The sequence below is a fragment of the Eleutherodactylus coqui genome, chromosome 7 (assembly GCF_035609145.1).
Source record: "Eleutherodactylus coqui strain aEleCoq1 chromosome 7, aEleCoq1.hap1, whole genome shotgun sequence".
In the NCBI taxonomy this organism is placed as follows: Eukaryota; Metazoa; Chordata; class Amphibia; order Anura; family Eleutherodactylidae; genus Eleutherodactylus; species Eleutherodactylus coqui.
This window is the reverse complement of record NC_089843.1, coordinates 59,172,601-59,193,514: the sequence shown is the minus strand read 5'-3', so window position 1 is coordinate 59,193,514 and position 20,914 is coordinate 59,172,601. Positions and strand designations below refer to the sequence as shown.

The window sequence follows — 20,914 nt, the reverse complement described above, 5'->3', positions numbered from 1 at the left end:
GATGAAATGACGCACATAAGGCCCCCAGATTTATCCGCAGACGTTACCCCAGCTTCTGCGCACACGCCCGTCGCCAAAATGGCGGACGCATGCGCAAAAGCTGTGGATTACCAGGATAATTGAAAATCTCCCTGCTCCTGGCTACAAAACTGAGCCAAGAGCCTGGAGATTTCACGGAGTGAAAGTTTTTTAAAAAATTTGAAGTTTCATCTCCCCTCACCGATGCGATCGGTGAGAGGAGATGAAACTTTTTACCGGAGGCCTGCGTATTTGAACCCCGACGCGATCCTCATCCGTGAACTTACCCGGATTCTGCACATGCGACCGCCGGCAAAACACCGGACACATGCGCAGGAGTCGGGGAGCCCAGGAAACTTAAAATCTCCTTGCTCACAGCGACCAACGGTCGCCGAGAGCCTGGAGCAGTGACGGGTGGCCTCGTTGAGCGGTCGCCGGTCACGTGAAAAAAAGCTAGCAATCTACCTTTGGCCGGTCTCACATGACTGGATAGGAATTACGGATTCCGCATGCGTCTGATCCGCGGTATTACGCAGATCAATCGCATTGGATTACACAATTCCGCTCACATTAGTGGGTCGGAATTGTGTAATCCACTCGCAGAAAAGAGAACGCAGCAGGTTCTATTTTATATTTGCAACATAGAGCCCATTGTGCTCCGTGGTCGCGGATATACCCGCAGCCCATACGCAACTATGTTGTATACGGGCTGCGGGTACCCACGTCATCGCTAAGCGACGGTGCGGGAAATACAAACAAAAAAAAGGTGTACTGCGCATGACTGCCTGTGTGAGTAGGCAGTTATGCGCAGTACATTAGGCGGCCGTACGCAGGGTCACAGCCGGGCTCACAGCTGGGATCCGCTGCGGGCCTCCGCAAGCAGATTCCGCCTACGGCTGCGTGAGCCCGGCGTTATTCAGACCGCTACCTGTGATACGTATTTTACAAGAAGCCCCGGGAACGCTCGCCTTCCTGCAGTTCCAGGAGCAGCTTATTGAGCGCCTTCTATGTGAGACCGCCACACCTCATCAAGCTTACGGAGACTCATGGAACGCCACTTTTTACACCCCATACCTGCCACTGAGGTCAAGAAATGACCCCCAAAAAGCATGAGAGATGGGGGGATACCGGTTTTATTGCCCTATGGGCCCATTCCAACCAGCCTCCGTAATTACCCCTGTCTTCGGAAATACCACACAGTTCACATTATTACTTTTATCTAAGATTTGCGAACGCCAAAAAGGGTGCGGAGTGTGTGGGGGAGGGGGGGGGGGAATTTTTAGGGAGTCAATTTTTATTCCGTACAAATAAGCAATGGGGCCTGGGATTTATTCAGTTGTGCCCTGAAATCCAACGGGTGTTCCCTCATTTATAGGCCTTGCCATGGGTCCTGTAAGTAAATTAGGGCCACAATGGGTATGTTTCTGAACTTGGGACAAACGGGGGTATCCATTTTGGGGTGAACGTCTTCATTCCTATGTACACTGTACAAAAAAAGCTGTTTTTAAATTGACAGAATTGCCCAAAAAATTGAAAATCGTAACTTTTTCCTTCTGCTTTGCTTAGATTCATTCAAATACTGTGGGGTCAAAATACGCAGTACACCACTAGATGAATCTGTTAAGGGGTCTAGTTTTCAAAATGGGGTCATTTGTGGGGGTTCTTTATAGTTTTGGCCGCTCAATGGCTCAATAAGTGGGCAATGGGGCCTGGAATTTATTCAGCTGTACCCTGAAATCCGACGGGTATTCCTTTCATTGTAGGCCTAGCCATGTGTCCTGTAAGTCTATTAGGGCCACAATGGGTATGTTTCTGAACACGGGACAAACAGGGGTATCCGTTTTGGGGTGAAAGTCTTCATTTATATGTGTGCTGTACAAAAAAACCTGTTTTTAAATTGACGCAATAGCCCAAAAAATGAAAATCGTAATTTTTTCTTACTGCTTTGCTTAGATCTATTCAAAAATTGTAGGGTTAAAATACACAGTACACCCCTAGATAAATTCGTTAAGGGGTCTAGTTTTCAAAATGGCGTAATTTGTGGGGGTTCTCTATGGTTTTGGGCGCTCAAGAACTCTACAAGTGGGCAATGGGGCCTAAAAGGACTTCAAGCAAAATCTATGTTCTGAAAGCCACCGATTACTCCTTTCATTTTGCGCCCCGTTGTGCATGCGGACATAAGATTAGGGCCACAATGGGTATATTTCTGAAAACAGCACAAATAGGGGTATCCATTTTGGGGTGCAAGTCTTCCTTCATATGTGTGCTGTACAAAAAAAGCTGTTTTTAAAATGACAGAATTGCCGAAAAAACGAAAATCCTAATTTTTTCCTTTTGCTTTGCTTGAATTTATTCAAAAACTGTGGGGTCAAAATACGCAGTACACCCCTAGATAAATTCGTTAAGGAGTCTAATTTTCAAAATGGGGTCATTTGTGGGGGTTCTCTATGGTTTTGGGCACTCAAGAACTCTACAAGTGGGCAATGGGGCCTAAAAGGACTTCAAGCAAAATCTATGTTCTGAAAGCCACTGACTACTCCTTTTTATTTTGGGCTCTGTTGTGTATCCAGACATAAGATTAGGGCCACAATGGGTATGTCTCTGAACACGGGGCAAACAGGGGTATCCATTTTTGGGTGCAAGTCTTCATTCATATGTGTGCTGTACAAAAAAAGCTGTTTTTAAATTGACAGAATTGCCAAAAAAACGAAAATCCTAATTTTTTCCTTTTGCTTGGCTTAACTTCATTCAAAAACTGTGGGGTCAAAATATGCAGTACACCCCTAGATAAATTCCTTAAGGGGTCTAGTTTTCAAAATGGGGTCATTTTTGGGGGATTTCTATGGTTTTGGGCGCTCAAGAACTCTACATGTGTGCTATGGGGTCTAAAAAGACTTCAAACAAAATTTCTGTTCTGAAAGACACTGACTACGCCTTTCATTTTGGGCCCCGTTGTGGACTCAGATATAATATTAGGGCCACAATGGGTATATTTCTGAACACGGGAGAAACAGGGGTATCCATTTTGGGGTGTAAATCCTCATTTTCATGTAAACTATAGGAAAAAAAATATGTCTTTAAAATGATAGATTTGCAAAAATATGAAATTTTACTTTTTCTCCTTTAAATTGAATTAATTCTTGAAAAAAAACGGTGGGGTCAAAATACTCATGACACCCCTCAGTGAATACAATAAGAGGTGTAGTTTTTAAAATGGGGTCATTTGTGGGGGTATCTATTATTCTGACACTCATGAGCCTTTCCAATCTTGGCTTGGTGTAGGAAAGCAAAGTGTTCCTCAAAATGCTAAAAAGTAATGTTAAATTTGCACGTCTCCTAAATGGTTAAAAAAAAACGAAAGTTTTTCCAATGTGCGCCCAAAATAAAGTAAACGGGTGGAAATATAACTCTTAGCAAACATTTCTATATTATGTTTGCACATATTTGAGATATTGCAGTTGGAAATGTGAAAAAATGACGATTTTTTCAAAATTTTCCCAGTTTTGGCGCTTTTAATAAATAAACACAAATTCTATCGGTCTATTTTTTCCGCCTAAATGAAGTACAACATGTGGCGAAAAAACAATGTCAGAATCGCTTGGATATGCAAAACCTTTCTGGTGTTTTTCCATGTTAAAGTGACACATGTCAGATTTGCAAAATTTGGCCTGGTCATTAAGGCGCAAACAGGCTTGGTCACTAAGGGGTTAAGGGTGCTAACCAGCATTGACCAACAATCAGCTTGCGAATGGGTACTCATTAACCCCTTTCCAACATACATAGAACTATATACACCCTAACTGCCTATGCCACATGCAGATTGGACCGTATATACATGTCCGCTGTATATGGAGCAGGCTACCACTCCATACACGTCGAGTATCAACACCCGGCCACAACAGCCATGATCAGATCGGGATAATTTCTTCAAAGGCCCCCCACAATGAGATCCCGGGTCTGCGATTCGGGTGTTATGGCAGTTTGGGGCCTTCTGAAGACCCCCATAGCAGCCATGATTGTTTGGCTATTGAAATGTGCCTGTGGCACATCTTAATAGGATGCCTGTTAAAATACAGTATAATGCAATATTCCAAATCAAAATAGCAAAATGTATCCAGTTTGTGTTAATTCTTTACAGAAAGCAAAGAGAAAGAAATTTTTGGCTGTTCAGTAAATTAGCAATGCCAGCGTTTTTCTATAAAAACTGAAAAATGTGTAAGATTTCACTTAACTTTGAATTAATGAACTAGTATTTAGTGGAATAACCATTGTTTCTGAAACAGCTTGACATCTGTGTTGCATGGAGTCTACCAACTTTATGTCACCTAAGTGCTCTAAAGGATTGAGGTCGGGGCATTGGGCTGGCCCACCATTACCAGAATCCTGTTTCTCTGTAACTAAGATGTTGTTCGCTTACTGTTGCGTTTTGAGTCATTGTCTTATTAAAATGCCTATTTCATGGGTATTTCCTCTTCGGCAACCTGATCTCCGTAGGTATTTTGATGCATTCAAACTGATGCCATGATCCCTCATATGCGATAAATAGGCCCAACACCGTGGTATGAGAAACATCCCCATGTCCTGATTTTTGTACTGCTGTGCTTTTTAGTGTACTGTGGCTTCAATTCAGTGCTCGGAGGTCGTCTGACAGATTGTCTGTGGGCATTATATCCAAATAGAACATCAACCACAAAATGTTGCGCCATTTCTCTTTGGACCAGTCAATGTGTCCTTTGCAAATTTTAACCTATTACGGTCATGTCTTTTTTTCAACAGAGGGATTTTACGGGGTGTTTTTGCTGGTAACTTGGCTTCACTTAATAACTTTCTGATGGTAGCAATACTCACTTTGATCTTCTTTGATCTTTCTGGAGGTGATCATTGGCTGAGTCTTTGCCATTTTGGCTATTCTTCGATTCATTTGCACATTAGTTCCCCACTTCCTTCTACGTCTTTCAGGTTTGGGTTGCCACTTTAAAGCATTTTACATCATTCTAGCTGAGCACTTGCTGCACTTCTGTATGTCTTTCCCTCTCCAATCAACTTTTTTTTAATCAAAGTACGTCCTTCATTAGAACTTGTATGGAGCGACCCCTTCTCACTAGTAATTCAGAAGGAAATGCACTAAAACCAGCATTTGCCACCCTCTTACCTTAAATAAGGGCCCAAAGTAACACCTGTTACAAAATATAATGACTTCACCAATTTAACTCTTCACTGCTATTATTTTGAAAACTCCCCTTTCAATTAATGATTCAATTACGCAGAATGAGCGGCAAATTCAGGAAATGCTAAGAGTGGACACATCTGTTTGTGCCACACTTTATCTTAAAGTTCAACATACTGTGGGGGTTCTTCGGCCCACAGGGAACCCCCTCTACGATATCCATATATACTACAAGGCATGTGGTCAGTGGTTTCCCAGTTGTGTTACTCCTTTAATGAGGGCCCTTTTATACTGGCAGCTGTGAACATGAATGCTGATAAACAATGCCGGTTCTACAGGGGGCGAATGATTGTATTATTATTGTAGGCAGCACATCCCCCGTTCACATTGGGAGATGTGCTGTAGGCAACGATTAGTTTTTTCTTCAGTATAAAAGATCCAATCAGCTGACAAATGAGCATTTGCTCGTTCATCAGCTGATTGAGGACATATTTACACGGCCCGTGTAAAAGGGCCTTAAAAAACAAAACACAACACCACATGGCAGAGTCTTTATGTACAAGTCTTGTTTTTATTTTTCCTTTTTATTTTTCTTTTACAGCAATCTGGAAAAACACTCATTTCTGACGTACCACAAATAAATATTTTAGCAAGAGCAGCACACATTCATATATATAATACTGTATTGGTTTAGTAGTGCATGTTGTTTAAGGTCAGAGATATTAGTGTTTTCAAGCCAAACAAGATTAAAAGCTACAGTATTCTGTTGTAACAATATAAAACACTCAAAAATCAGGGTTTTGCTTGAACCCCAACTGCTCTCATTCCTTGTGGTCTTACCCTATTTCAATGGCCTACAGTGAGACTAACACGAATTTAGGCAAACCTCAGATGTGGAAATTTGACCTGAACGATGCATTAATTTACTGCCTCCTGAATTCAGTGTTAAAATGTATTGATTAGATATAACTTCTATCACCTCCACTGATGTCTAGGACCCCCTTCATGTAAATGGGACTGAGTGTGCAATACTAAACTGGGCCACTGCCTCAGGCGGCAAAAAAATTTCTGCACACCAAGACACAAGGGGCACAGCTGATCAACAGGGGTCCTGGGCGGCAGACAACCTCTGATCTGTTATTGATGTCCTATCCTCAATATAGGTCATGAATTACTAAAAGTGGAACAACCCCTTTAAGTTATTTTTTCCTTCTCTTTAGCAAATGTGTTTTAATTGACGCATACATTGCAAAACACATGCATATTGCAGAGAGATAAAGTGTGAATAAACATACGAGAGGGTACATATGGCAACCCCGATGGACAGAGATGTATATGATAGTCATCATCTACTCTTTGCCCTGATAGGATAAAGAATATTCCCTGAAACGTATGAAATACATCCCATATCTCCATGATTGGGCATATCGCAGAAGAATGAATGATTAGAAGCTGCTGCAAGTAGAAGAGACCAGCAGTGTTTGCAATGACGCTGCCCATATGATTCACTGAGAACTTTGTACCATTATCATACCCATTGATCATGCAGAGACTTTCACATTGTGAAAGAAATGTTCTGTTTGCAATTGATTATCCAATACATACCTTTTTCCGTATCATTTTGCAGTAAATGCATTATATCTGCATAAATAACCTGACTGTGCACTATGCAGGGAATAGACTGAAATTATGTCAAAGCCTGAAAGGTGTCTGTTAGAGATGAGCGAGTATACTCGCTAAGGCACATTACTCGAGTGAGTAGTGCCTTAGCCGAGTATCTCCCCGCTCGTCTCTAAAGATTCGGGGGCTGGCGGGGGCGGCGAGCAGGAGGGGAGAGCGGGGAGGAACGGAGGGGAGATCTCTCTCTCTCCCCCCCGCTTCCCGCCGCAATTCACCTGTCACCTGCGCCGGCCCCTGAATCTTTAGAGACGAGCGGGGAGATACTCGGCTAAGGCACTACTCGCTCGAGTAGTTAGCCTTAGCGAGTATACTCGCTCATCTCTAGTGTCTGTAAAAACAAAACAACTAAGAGCTGCCTGTTCACGAATACACTTGTTCATCCAAAACCTATTCCTCCTGACCCCATTTTCAGCAACCATTCTGGAGGTGGTTTTTCTCCTTCCGGAACAAAAGAACAAGTTGAAATCCAACATGCTGAATCCCCCCTGAGATCTAACATTTACCATCCGGGAAGAGTCAGGACAGCTAAACCCCCTTTAAACTAGCATCGCTGCAAAGCCTACAAAGTGAACAGAAGCAGCTGAATGTATATGGCTTCACATGATCTTAGTGTCAAAAAATGGAAAACACATGAATATCTAAAAAGTCACAAACTACGTTAATATATATTGCCGTCCTACACCTTGCAAATAATTGACTACCGTCGCTCACATCAGTGCGTTTCACCAGTCTAGAACTGTATATATGGCTTTCATGTCATATTCACCCAACCTTGATAAAAGAGCAAGTAGTGGTGAGACGGGAGTGTGAAGGCGCATACGCATTATGTATACAGTCTAATGCAGAACTTTGGGCAACTTTTGTTACATCTTCTGTTGATTTTCAAACTGAAAAGAAGTTACCAGAGCACCTAAAAGGCTGTGGACATGTCATATTTTACATTTCCTATGTGCCGAATCCCATTCACCAGGCAGAGTCCCAAGTGTGTCTTTTCAGACTCTGTTGGGACAAAATATGTTGTCAAACCTTTTTTTCTTCTTCGGCAACTACACTATTCTTCACAGGAACACCCATGGAAACCTATAGGTGACTTATGCCACAGTATGTCTATATAGTTACAAGCATCTGAAGCAAGAAGTTCTCCCAACATATACACGTTCATCTGACATACACTACAAACACAGTCAGGATGCACCCATAACTGCAAAGACTGGTAACTTTTTTGCACTTGGAAAGTCAACATAACAAGTCATTTGACCAGGGCTGTTCAGACTTCTGCATAAGGGCCCTTTTACACAGGTCAAGAATCAGCCTGTTGTAACGAACGTCAATCGGGACTCCTTTACTGGCATTCACACACAGCAGAGGATAGTTGGTATGCGAACCAACGATGGTAATATGATCGTCTAGCCCGATACACCCATCAGTGGTGGGCAGCACACCTCCCTGTGTACACGAGACGTGCAGGCATGGAGCGAGCATTTTTGTGCTTGCATAAAAGAAACGATCCATTGAAGAACGAGTGTTTGTGAGCTGATTGCGGCCATATTTACATGGCCTGATGATTGGGCAAACAAACATTCTCACTCATCATTGAGCCCTGTAAAAGACCCTTAAGAGTGTACATATTTATCCCCTTAAGGACCAGAGTGTTTTGGTTGTAAGGGACCAGAAACTTTTTAGTGATTTTACTCATATGATTGTTTTATTGCTCCATCTTTTTTTTTTCTTTGGCTCCCAAAACTATATTTGCTGCAATTCTTTTTTCGGGATATATAGGATTATTTTTTACTCCGTTTTTTCACAGATTTTCTATAATATATAGTTCTTTATTTCTACAGTTAATAAATTTACACTAAAATAGAGTACAGGAATGAGTTCCTCATTTTGTGTCGGACGTTTTAAGATATAATTTGTCTGGTCTCGGATTACAGGGCAGGTATGGCAACAATTTAGGCAGGCTGGGGGTGTTTTTTTTAAAACTATATTTGTATTTTTTTAAGTAGATTTTTTCACTTATTTTTGTAACTTTTGTTGTCACATATATGTCCCTGATGACATTAAATAAGACCTCTGGGGACATTCACACTATCAATTTATTTTCAATTTTATTTACACTGTAACTGGAGCATCCAAAGAAAACATCCAGAGGAAAACATCCCCCTAGGGTGACACTGGTCACTGGTAGAGCTGAACTACAGTCTGCCAAGACCCAGCAGCTCTGCCACACCGGGGGTAGCCGGCAATCACAGGATCATTGGATCCCATAGAGGAGACAGCACTTCTGCTTCCTCTATTCTCTACATAGCGCTAATTGAGCATTATGCAGACCGTAAGAGATAAGGTAGAAGTGGTTATAAAATGCTTCTGTCTTCTCCAGGTGGTCGGCTGTCTCTGGCAGCCAAGCATCTGACCTACTTCTGCTAGATTGCAGAAGCTTTGACCCTGCAAAGTATCTTTACTGTTGGCTGGGTTTAAAGCCCAAGACCAAGTACCGTAAATATACCTTAACAGGTTAAAAGGGATCGATCAGCTAGAGTAATAAATATGAGCTAGAGGAGACACAATCAAAATGAGGAGGGGGGAATAACTTACCAACTTCTCAATGTGCTTTTTCAAAGAGGTCTGAAGTGTGTGGAGCGCTCGAAAGTGGTCTCTAAAAATGCTCCTACTACCTTATTTTTATAAGGGCCTCCTGTAGGATCAATAAGGACATGTCCTAATGACACATTCCATGGCACAAAAACGGCAAACTCCTGGAAGCTTACAAGGGGTGTCATTTTAAATTCATGAGGCAGATAGTTAATACTGCAAAAATGGGTTGTACTTTAGTACATCCCAAACAGTTCACACAGAAAACTAATACTGAAGTAAAATGCTGCATGAAATGCTGGCTTGGATTTGATCTTTAAAACGTTGCTCCGCAAGGGTTAACTGATGTTTGGCAACCCATGTTCCGACTCTCCACCAGTACTCTGAATAGAGTCCCATCTGCACACATGCACAGCTTGTACCGCTCTGTCCCATCGTCATACATCAGCTCCCCCGTTGAGGTAGGTAACCGGGAAGGGGTGACCATCACGCTGCCATTCAGAACAATGCTGTTTTCCTAGTTAGAAAACCACATAGTAAGAACAGTTAAACAACCTAAACTCCACAAATGGCAAAAAGATACAAAATTCAAACCTAATAACACAAGCACAGAACTAGGAGGAGCGCATTATTAGGAAATCAGTACAACTATTAAAGAATTTTATCTACTTACTGCTTTTAATACAATGTTTCCACCAGTACGGAAATCTATAGTCTTTCCCATTATGAAGACTCCTTCATTTCCACGTACAGTGATTTGCCCATCAACATTAATTTTAAGATCGCTGCTTGCACTGCTAGTAATCTGGAAGGCAAAGAGATAAATAACAGTATTAGATTCATAATAGAATATATATATATATAATCTCTTACTCATTATCTACTAATTTAAAGTTAATAGTACTTTTAGGCCTCATGTCCACAGGCAAAAGAAGATTTTAAATCCGCAGCGGATCACCCGCATGGGGATCCGCACCCCATAGGGATGCATTGACCACCCGCGGGTAGATAAATACCCGAGGATGGTCAATAAAAGTGAATAAAAAAAAAAATGGAGCATGAAAAAAAACGTGACATGCTCCATTTTCGTGCGGGTCTCCCGCAGGTTTCTATTGAAGCCTATGGAAGCCGTCCGGATCCGCGGGAGACCTAAAATAAGAATAACTTACCCGCAGCGGACCGGGCAGCTCTTCTCTTCTTCACGGCCGGATCTTCTTTCTTCGACCCGGCGGATGTGCCCGTCGCACGCGCGCGGCACGGAGCCGGCGTGCCGAGCACATCCGCCGGCCGAAGAAAGAAGATCCGTCCGTGAAGAAGAGAAGACCTGCCCGGTCCGCTGCGGGTAAGTTTATTCTTATTTTCAGCGCTCATATCTGCGGGACAGGAGGGACCCGCTGCAGATTCTCCATGGAGAATCCGTAGCGGGCCTGATTTTCCCCATGGACATGAGGCCTAACATGTCCGATAGTTGCTCAAGTGATTGCGCAAAAGAACGATTATGGGCGACTATTGTCCGATGCAAATATGGGACCCAACAGAGCAGGTGAGGAAGAATCGCTCACTTGTCAGAGTCACTTGGGTTTCAGCTCGCCTAAAAAGAAAGCGACTATCAGCCTCTACGAACAGACAGTTGCCTATTTATTCTAAATGGAGACGGCCGGCCAGAACAGTTCCCAGCACACGTCGTCTTCATTCGTTGATCGATCACTGCTCCTGTGTGAAAGCATCAAAGCGAATATCGTTGGGACAACTATTGGGCACTTAGGTGCCCGACAGTCATCCTGTGTAAAAGTACCCTTACTCAGATTGATGACTCCTGGTGAAGACGAGCATTACCGATTACTAATAAGTGAGCTTAATGCAAATTCTTTCATTGTTACTGTCAAAATGCTAAAATTTGAAGGGAGCTTTTCACAAAACACTTTCTTGCCAAATCTAGTAGATGTCATAAAGGTGTGGTCAGTGAGGTCTGACCGGGCACCAACTAAAGGTATAAAACAGATATTAAAAGGGTTTTCAGGGACCTAAAAAAAAATAAAAAATCAGTGCAGGAAATGGTGTAAAATAAAGAACTAAGGCATACTCACCTTCTAAAGTGGTTCACTATTCAGTGCAGGAGCCCGGTATCTGCAGCTCCGATTCTGGTCATAAGCCATGATGAGCCCATCATCGGCTTTAAATTACCATTAAAGTTTTTGGCTGGCTGAGTGGTCACATGTACAGTGAATAGAACGTGACCATGTAGAGACTGACACCCCTGTGTTGGTTAGGAGTCACTTAGCCCCTTTCCAGCAACAGATGTCATTGCATTGAGTGGGCTTGAGAGCTGAGTCTAGTTGTCGGCTGTCTTTGACTCCTTGATGCAACTGCCTGGATTGGAGTTATTTCCTATCGCAGCAGTTAACAGCAGCATTTAAGAGTCCCGACAGAGGGTGGAAGTCCAGGAAAACCCATTTAAGTGTATATTCACATGATCAGGATTTTGAAGATGATCCTCAACAGAACACCTTAGCAAACACTCAGATTTCCCTTGTGGATCGCATGTGGCTCTGCACACAGATCAGCTCCATGAAAGATCAGTCCGAACATGGAAGATGATGCAGTGCTTGTATGTTATGACTATACGCAGAGGAGTGATGCTGTAGCTTTGGGAAGCATAATAGACATATAAGAGAACCCTAAGACAATTTTTGCATATATGAATATATGTATTACCCTTTCTGTAGACGCCTTCAGGACATTCAACGTTTTTACTCCTTTGGGCAAGTGGAATTCATGTTTCTCATAGTCTGTGCTGAACAAAGTGTTCTGAGTGCGAGGGTCCACAAACTCCATGCCGATGTCACTGGTAATGGATGTCTTGTTCTTGTCTACCTTCAACACTGTTGAACCTTGTTGAAGAACCACCTTGAAACACAAGACCAATAACCCATTCACTACATTTCTTGGAGGACATTTGTGAATCACAGGGAAAATGTAATGTGTGAAGCAGATTTATACAACGACACGTATATGGAGCATCCTACTTTATATAGAGGTCTGGTAGACACAGTAATGTCCATAAGCAATCCTGACAGATGTCTAAATACACATATTTCGAAATATAAATTGATTGAATGGGTTATCTGTCATTAAAAGAGTATTCCCATTTTGGAATGTTATCCCCTATCCACAGGATGGGGATACTTGCTGATGAATGGGATCCCCACTAATCCAGAGATATATATCTCCCCTAAAACACATCCACTCCTCCGCTTCTTTTTGGGAAAGGTATCATTTCTCCTTAAGGAGAACACCTTAATGATGCCCTTCATGACCCACATGTATGGGCCTCTCACTAGCCAAAGCAGAAACCTACTGCACGGGTCTATGTGTGGTATTCTGGCTTGGTTTTCAATTCCCAGTCATTACTATAAGACTCGCATAGAGAGTCTGACATTGATGTGCAGGAATGCTGCCTTCCAATAGGTGGCGATGCAGAGGTATTATTCCATATTCCTTATTTCCACTTTTTTAATAACAGTGTTCACCATGTGGCATAAATGACATGATAACTTTTTCCAGTGGGTCGGTGCAATTAAAATGACAATAAACCCCCCCCCCCTTTTTAAAAAAGTAATAATAATAATTTACACTTAGCATCGCTGCATTCAAAGACCCATGATCATTAATGGAGCTGTGAGGACTTGCTTTTTGTGTGAAGAGTTTAGTTTTGATTGCTACCATTTTTGGATATATAGGAGTTTTTTGTTCACTTATTGCCTTTTTTTTGGAGGCAGAAAGAAGAAAAACAGTATTTCTGGCTCTTTTTTTTTATAACGTTCCCTTTGCAGGATAAATAATGCATTTATTTCATCGTACGGGTAGTTACGGATGCAATACTAATTATGTTTTTAATGAAAATAAATGTGTGAGAAAGGGCGCTCTTTTTATTTATCTTTTTTACCTTGAAGTTTTAATCTACTGTTTAATTTTTGTCTTTACTTTTCTGACTTGAACATGTGATTTGATAATAGGGTGTAGTACTTCTGTACTGCAGTGTATTATCTATATTCTTTTCCCTTAAGAGCTATGGCAGACTTGAAGGCCACTGTCAACCCATTGGTCATCTGCAGTGCTGTCACAGATGGCCAACTGGCTGAAAGAGGGAGCTCCCTACTTCAGTTAACCCGTTAGATGCCCCGGTCAGCATTGCTTGTGGTATCTAAAGGTTTAAATAGCCGGGATAAGAGTGATCTCCAACCCTATGCATTTGTGTGGGCTACCAGCTGTATAATACAGTCGCCGCCAGCAAGTGATGGTGCGGGTACAGCTCTGGAGCTTGTGACATCATAACGCCATAACTGTGAGCCGCAATGTAGTATTACTGACCTGGGCAGGAAGAAGTTAAGATATTTACACTAAGGTTAGGTTCACACAGGGCGGATTTGCCGCGGTTCTGCCGCAGCAGATCCGCCCGCGGCCGCTAATCTCGGGATTAGCCAGCCCTGTGGACGAGGTTTCTCAGAAACATCGTCCACACGGGACGGCTAATCCGCTGGGGTAAATCCGGTTGAAACCGCAGCCGCGGTTTCAAAAGAAGCAGCATGTCTGTTTACTTTCGTTTTTTTGTTTGTTTATGTCACGGCCGCGCTCTCCTCTATGGGAGAGCCGGCCACAACGGAAAAGCAAGCGGCCGGGCCGCTTCAAAGCCACCGCGGCTTAAACCGCGGCGGTTCTCCCGGCGGAAATCTCGCGGTTTTTGCTGCGGCCAAACCGCGAGATTTTAGATGGGAATACGCCAAGTGTGAACCCAGCCTAAATGCCCCAAACCAATTAAAAAAATTAAATTCTCTTACGGTCTCATGAGTACATTAAAAGATGTTAAAGATGTTGAAGATGTTATAACTTGCTTTGCCAATGTGTACTGCCTGCAGAACAATCCCAACGAAGGAGATATAAATGGAACTTACAGGCTGATTGTTGCCAGTGATCACCAGATCTTCGCTGTGACGGCCTCCCACGGTACTCTTGTATAATGGATGTATGATGCCCATATCAGAAACTTGCTTAAACCGGAGTAAGCCGCTGTCATGAAATTCCATGCTTTCACAGCCATTAGGACCAATACGAATGACAATCCATATAACCAATGTGATCTATAAAACATATGAATGGCTCATTACACTTTTCCTAGAGTAAAAGCATCACTTCTAGGGGAGAATACAGAGACTCATGGAGGTAGAACACAACAGTTCCCATATTAAGGACCAGTACTGCAGTTTTGGCATCACTGTACAGAAAGCTGCACATGCAGTACCCATATGCATGAGTCCAAAGACTGCTATGGCAATAAGACCTACTTAGGCTCTGTTCACATCATGTGTATTGTCTACATCAAAGGTATCTATCAGGAGGATCTCCCCATCAATATTCCTGAAAGGAGACTACGCCATATTCCACTATATCTCCCCCCCCACACTCCCCACAGCAACCCCCTGTTCACCCCCCAAATCTTTTTGCCCGATTAAGCAGTTACTCGAAAAAAGCGATGCTTGATCGAGTAATTGCTCTAAACGAGCACGTTCGCTCATCTCTAGTCAGGTGTTATACCTGTTCTGTGGTCACTCCAATTCACCAGTTCCATCCCAGTTTACAGTCATCCATTTCATTCTAACTACCTAATGCATATTGCGCACTGCTCATTGATTCACCAGCGCTGATCATGTGAGCAGCTCTGACCAATCAGAGAGCAGGAGCAGTGCATTGGTAGTCTAACACTTCCAATGCACCGTGGGGATTAGGTGGTCTAAAAACGACACCAGCCATGTTGGAAAACTGAAAACAGGATGCAGAATCAAGGAATTGGAGAGACCATGGCACAGAAGACCAGTGGCAGATAATAGAACCGCCCCTCCAGTCCTGGGATAACATTTTCTAGCGGAATCGGAGGGATGCTTATAGGCCTCTATACACATTAGTAAAAAGTTTTCCAGACCTGACAATTTCGGTAGGACTGGACAATTATTATATATGTATGAAGGCCTCCCAACTTTCCTCTGACATGGTGTTGAGGAAAAAAAGGATCGCGCATGTCGAATTTCAATGCCCAATCCTTTTGTTCTTCCGCGGTCAGACTGTCTGGGTGTGGTTTGGAAAACACAGGACCGCCCGGCTGAACGCATGTGTATGTGGGAATTAGAAGTAGCCGAACAAGCGTTTAGTCGGCAGGTATTGAAGGTGTACGGTGTGGACATGTTTAGATTTCACCACTTTTTTGCTAAAGTAATGGTATCACTGTGTTGCTGGCATCGGACATACATACATCAACGGTACCCGTCAGTATCAGTAAACACATCTCCAATGGCCCGTACTTACAATTAGGTTGATGACAGCCAAGATAAACAAGAGAACAATCACACAAATGGCTAGATTGCCCTTCCTGCCTCTCAGGCCAGTTTTATGTAAGCGATCTTCATCAATGGGAATGTATCCAGCTTTGAAGTTACTGTTGTGTTCTTTATTCACATTTCTGCGTTCTACTGCCTTCTCCCGCATGGACTTCTTCACAGGCCCATTGGAGCTCTAGAAAAAAAAGACAACAAAAGAACATTTAATCTAGTATATTATAAGCACATTTAATGGCTTATTTAACCCTTTCCAATCCACTGTCTGATGTCTAAAGACATTCTGATTGAAAGGGGTGTACAGCTCCGATGTCAAAAGATTTCCGGCAGGGTATTCTTACTGTATATTACTGGCCGCTCTGTTGCCGGGGGCCTCTCCAGCATGTCCCATACCGCAGTACTGGCTTTAGCCAGCAGATGGCGTCATTGTATAATGGCAGAAAGAGGAAGCCCCCTAGGAAATCCTGAATCCAAAACGGGATTGCAAAGGGTTAATGGCCATCATATAAGGGCAACATAAAGCTGCTGTATATTGAAAATGCAAGCTACCGATATAGCAAGCGCCATCATTATTTCTGGTGCTCTACGTAAATAGCATAGGTGCAGCACAAGGTCATGCACGGCCGACGCACTATGCAAGTAACATCGGCGCACCACACATCTGTACCTACAACTATAAGTAAACAATGAAATATGAAGTTGCCTATTTGACATCATTATAGTTTAGTTATTACTTTGGATAGGGGTGTTACTGAAGTAATATACTCATTTGCACTTGTTTGTTGGATTTCTACCAACCCGATAGTTCGCTCTTCTGGAAGTGGAAACAGCTTGTTCCTCATGTTAGCAAAATGTATAAAGAAATTAAAGGCTATGGAAACCTTTGTGGGCAATTGTTTTTCATTCAAATACATGTATTTAGGGTTGCAATCAATTTTCAATAGGGTTTAATTAAAAATGTTACAACATTTGACTTCTGCAGCTTCTACATATCACTGCATGTAGAAACTGCAGTCTACAAGTACCCAGACACCTTCAACAACTGGTGGACAAGCGATCGCAGTTGCAATGCGTGGAATCTGCACGTGGATTTTGGTGCGATATGTGATCATCCCCTTAGGGAATTCCACACTGGACAAAAAAAGTCCGCACAGACATTTCTGCGTTACAATGTAATCCCTATGAGGCTTGAATTACACAACTGATAAAACGCACACGTCTTTACTTAAAGACCGCTAGAATAAATTGCGCAGCGCAAAAGCTTTCTGATGTGGAATTAAGGACGTCCTGCGGAATTGTTATTGCGGCTTTCTAACATACAAGAGATATAACTCCACAATTAAAGTCTATGGAAAAAAACGCAGGAAATTCCAATAGATGATCCGCAGAACTCATACTGCAGTTAAAAACGCAACAAAATCCACACTAAGGGCACATTCACACGAGTGGTTTCTCCCGTGTGACAGCGGCCTGAGTAACAAAGCTGCTGCGTGTACGGTGCCTCTTCTGTCCTGCTGCAGCATGACTACGCCCCTGTGCAGAAAGCGAGGCCCATAAACACATGACAAAGCTGATGTGAAGGAACTGAAGTGACGCCACAGACTCCTGACCTCAACCTCATCATACACTTTTTCGATAAACTGGAACAGCGATTATGAGCCAGACCTTCTCATCCAAGATCAGCGCCCGACCCACAATGCTCTTCTGGCTAGGGGCGCAAAATCTCACAGATGCCTCCAAAATCAAGTGAAAAGTCTTGGCAGAGGATTGGAGGCTGGTATAGAGGTGCAACTCCATATTAATGAGCATGGTTTTGGATTGGGTTGTCCAACAAGCCCACATGATGGTCAGGCGTTCACATATTTTTGGATATGTAATGCAAATGTCATCCGAATCCGTTGATTTCAGCAAACCTGTACGACTATATATGTACAGGGGTCTCCTGACTCTCCCCCGATGGAAGATATCAGGGAAAGAAGGATCGGCCATGTTGGAATTCAACATGCTCAACCCTTTGTACTGAGGTAGTGGCTTCTCGCCCTCTTCTCATGGCATAACATTTAAATGGCCCAACAGAGATAGGGGGTCCCTCTATGACCTGAATGGCCTGCCCCCTGCTGTTTGGTTAGCATAAAGGCAACCAGGCTTACTGTAGATGTCCTCCTATTAAGACATGCTTGTGGCAGGGCTTAAAGGGGTTTTCCAGGCATTTACTATTGATGACCTATCCTCAGGATAGGTCATCAATAGCTGATCCTTTGGTGCAGCTTTTGCTACTTTCCTGAAGTGATGGTAAGTGTTTTTGACACAAAACACCTCGTATTCGCACGGACATCGCTTGTTCTCGAGCATAATATCGGGCCGAGTTTCATGGCCCAATATCGCGCTCGCCGTGTGACGTTAGCCTTACAGTTCTGGCTCTTACTATCTATGTGGACATCCGATTCTGCTGAACTGCCAGCGACCGAAGGATTAGTGGGGGCCTGAACGGCGTACCCCCACCATCAACTACTGAGGACCTATCCTGAGGTTAGCTGGTCAACAGTAAATGCCTGAAAAAAAAAACCCTTTTATAGGATGGCTGCAGAAGTAGGATATACTGCAGTACTGAAGTATTACAGTATATTGTACATGCGAGCAGACAACTGCCACTTCAACTCCCTTTTGGGGACTAAGGAAAAAAAAAAAAAAAGTAAAAATAAGATTAATGAAGTTTTGATTATTAGTAATTTAAAAGAAATATTAACTTAAAAATTCCCAGTTATCACATAAAAAATAATTGTTATCACTATAAGAGTCCAATTTATTAGGAGATCACTAGAGATGAGCGAGCATACTCTCTAAGGGCAATTACTTGAGCGAGCATTGTCCTTAGCGAGTACCTGCCCGCTCGGGAGCAAAAAGTCGGGTGCCGGCGGGGGGCGGGGAGCGGCGGGTGAGAGCAGGGGGGAACGGAGGGGAGATCTCTCTCTCCCCCCCCGCAACTCACCGCTCACCCGCGCTGGCACCTGAATCTTTTCTTCCGAGCGGGCAGGTACTCGCTAAGGACAATGCTCGCTCGAGTAATTGCCATTAGTGAGTAAGTTCGCTCATCACTAGATATCCCATTATTTTTCCTGCATGGTGAACGCCGTCCGAGAATTGTGGGGTTTTTTTGGTCACTCCTTCTCAAAAAAAAAAGTTCAAAAAGTTGTATGTACCCTAAAGTGGTGCCAACACAAACTACAGCTCGCCCCACAAAACCAGCAAACCAGCCCTCACACCGGCCCATCAACGGAAAAAGAGAGTTACGGGGAGTCAAAAATGGTGACAGAAAGCATATTAATAAAAGGCATTTTAGTTTTTTTTATTAAGTAGTACAAAATAAAAACCATACAAAAATGTGGCATCGCTGTAACAACACAGAACAAAGGCGGCATTTTTAGTGAACCGTGAACGCTGAAAAAAAACAAAAAAAGCCCTAAATGGCGAAATGCGTTTTTTTGCCATTCCACATTAGAAATATAGAAAACTTTTCCAATACACTATACGGTATATTAAATATTGACATTATTAAAAAATACGTGTCCTATAAAAAGAAACCTCTCACGTGGCCGCGGCACCGGAAAATGAAAAAAGTTATGTTTGGTTTGGTTTTTTTAAGTGGGGACGGAAAAAGTTAAATACAAATAAAAAACTTGCTGTGCCAGGAAGGGGTTAAACGCAGGCCGGACTCTTGCAGTTGGCGGTCCGGATATTAGCTGCAATTGGACAAGAAATGAAAATTAAAGGGATGCTGCTCCCTACAAGGACATGGCTGCAGCTGCCACTTCCTGCATACAGCCTCCCCCGCCAGTATATACATGCAGGACACCATGCTCTGTAGTTAGTTACTGCAGCTCTCCTGCCCCCCAGAGCTGCTCATCCCCCCGACTATCCCACCGGCATGCAGTCAGTCACCACCGACCTGCTCGGCGGCCGCCATCTTTCCTCCGCCCTGATTCAGGGAGCAACAGAGGAGGTGCTGGCATGTACCATCTGCCGGCGGGGGTGCACACTGACGAGAAATATGTAATATATGCAGTATATAAACCTTTATAGGCAGAAAGAAGACTACTAAGATGCATTATAAAATCGGTTTAATGTTGAAGTACACATTAAGTCTAGATATTTTTAGTTTGTTTTGCCGACGCTCCCCTCTGGAGATGGTTCTGCCCGTGGTCCATAGGAATGTAGTGGTGGGAGAAGCTGGGGACTATTCTCGTCCTTCCTGTATAAATAGCCTGAGTGTCTGTGAGGGGCGCAGCTTATGTCACATGGAATAGGCTGGACAAGCAAGAATAGCGACAAAGTCCAGGCGTATCTTCTGGCTGCGCGCTGTCCGTATATTTTACTGACTGAATTCGAACAGAACACGGTCCCGTTAAAGTTAGCGCAGCTTCACACGGGCGTAATTCACTGTGGGTTGCCCGCGAAAGACATGCGTGCGGCATACGCCAAGTATGCAATGACACTGCGTACTTGCTGTGTGCCGCCATGCGCCAAATATGTGCCTAGATAGAACATGCGATCTTTCTTGTGCGCGTATTTTGCACAATGTGAGTGAATGGCAACATGGAAGCCTTCGGCAGATTGGTGCAGCGTATTCCGAGTGCAAAACCCGTGCGCATAATACGCTATCAGCACACGCCTGTGTGAAGGAAACCTTAAATTGGTGTACTCAGTTGTGCCGTTTTTTCTGAGGACCACTGTTGTGCGCAAAAGCAAGATATATATATGTATATATATCTATATATATAAAGACGATAGCCCTCACTGACTCACTCATTCACTCACTCACTCACTCACTCACTGACTCACTCACTCACTCGCCAAAAGTTCTCCAACTTCCCGATGTCGTAGAAACATGAATTTTGGCACAAGCATAGATTATCTCCAAAATAGGAAAAGCTATTGGGTCCCAACTCGATTATTCAATTCTAGCGCAAGAGAATTAGCGTCCAAATTTAACGTACATAATCTAAATCTCTCACTTCCCAATGTCATAGAAACTTAAAATTTGGCAGGAGCATTGATTATGTCATAAATAGGA

At 43.1% G+C, this 20,914-nt stretch overlaps 1 protein-coding gene across 1 annotated transcript; it reads right to left on the bottom strand.

Annotated features, from left to right (window-relative positions):
• Window positions 1-5,736: 5,736 nt before the first annotated feature.
• SGCB (sarcoglycan beta) lies at window positions 5,737-19,837 on the bottom strand. The gene is made up of 6 exons (XM_066573091.1): window positions 19,790-19,837; window positions 15,815-16,021; window positions 14,410-14,595; window positions 12,173-12,364; window positions 10,131-10,262; window positions 5,737-9,974 (listed from the first exon to the last, which is right to left on the bottom strand). The coding sequence occupies exons 1-6, from the start codon at window positions 19,805-19,807 to the stop codon at window positions 9,774-9,776; spliced, it is 936 nt and encodes a 311-aa protein (XP_066429188.1). The 5' UTR covers window positions 19,808-19,837; the 3' UTR covers window positions 5,737-9,773.
• Between the last annotated feature and the right edge of the window lie 1,077 nt (window positions 19,838-20,914).

What these genes read in the sequence shown, in the direction of transcription:
- SGCB (XM_066573091.1), bottom strand. An exon ending in TGGCTGTCATCAACCTAATT is followed by an intron (nt 14,596 to 15,814) that starts GTAAGTACGGGC and finishes TATGTTTTATAG; the next exon opens with ATCACATTGGTTATATGGAT. An exon ending in TCACTGGCAACAATCAGCCT is followed by an intron (nt 12,365 to 14,409) that starts GTAAGTTCCATT and finishes TTGTGTTTCAAG; the next exon opens with GTGGTTCTTCAACAAGGTTC.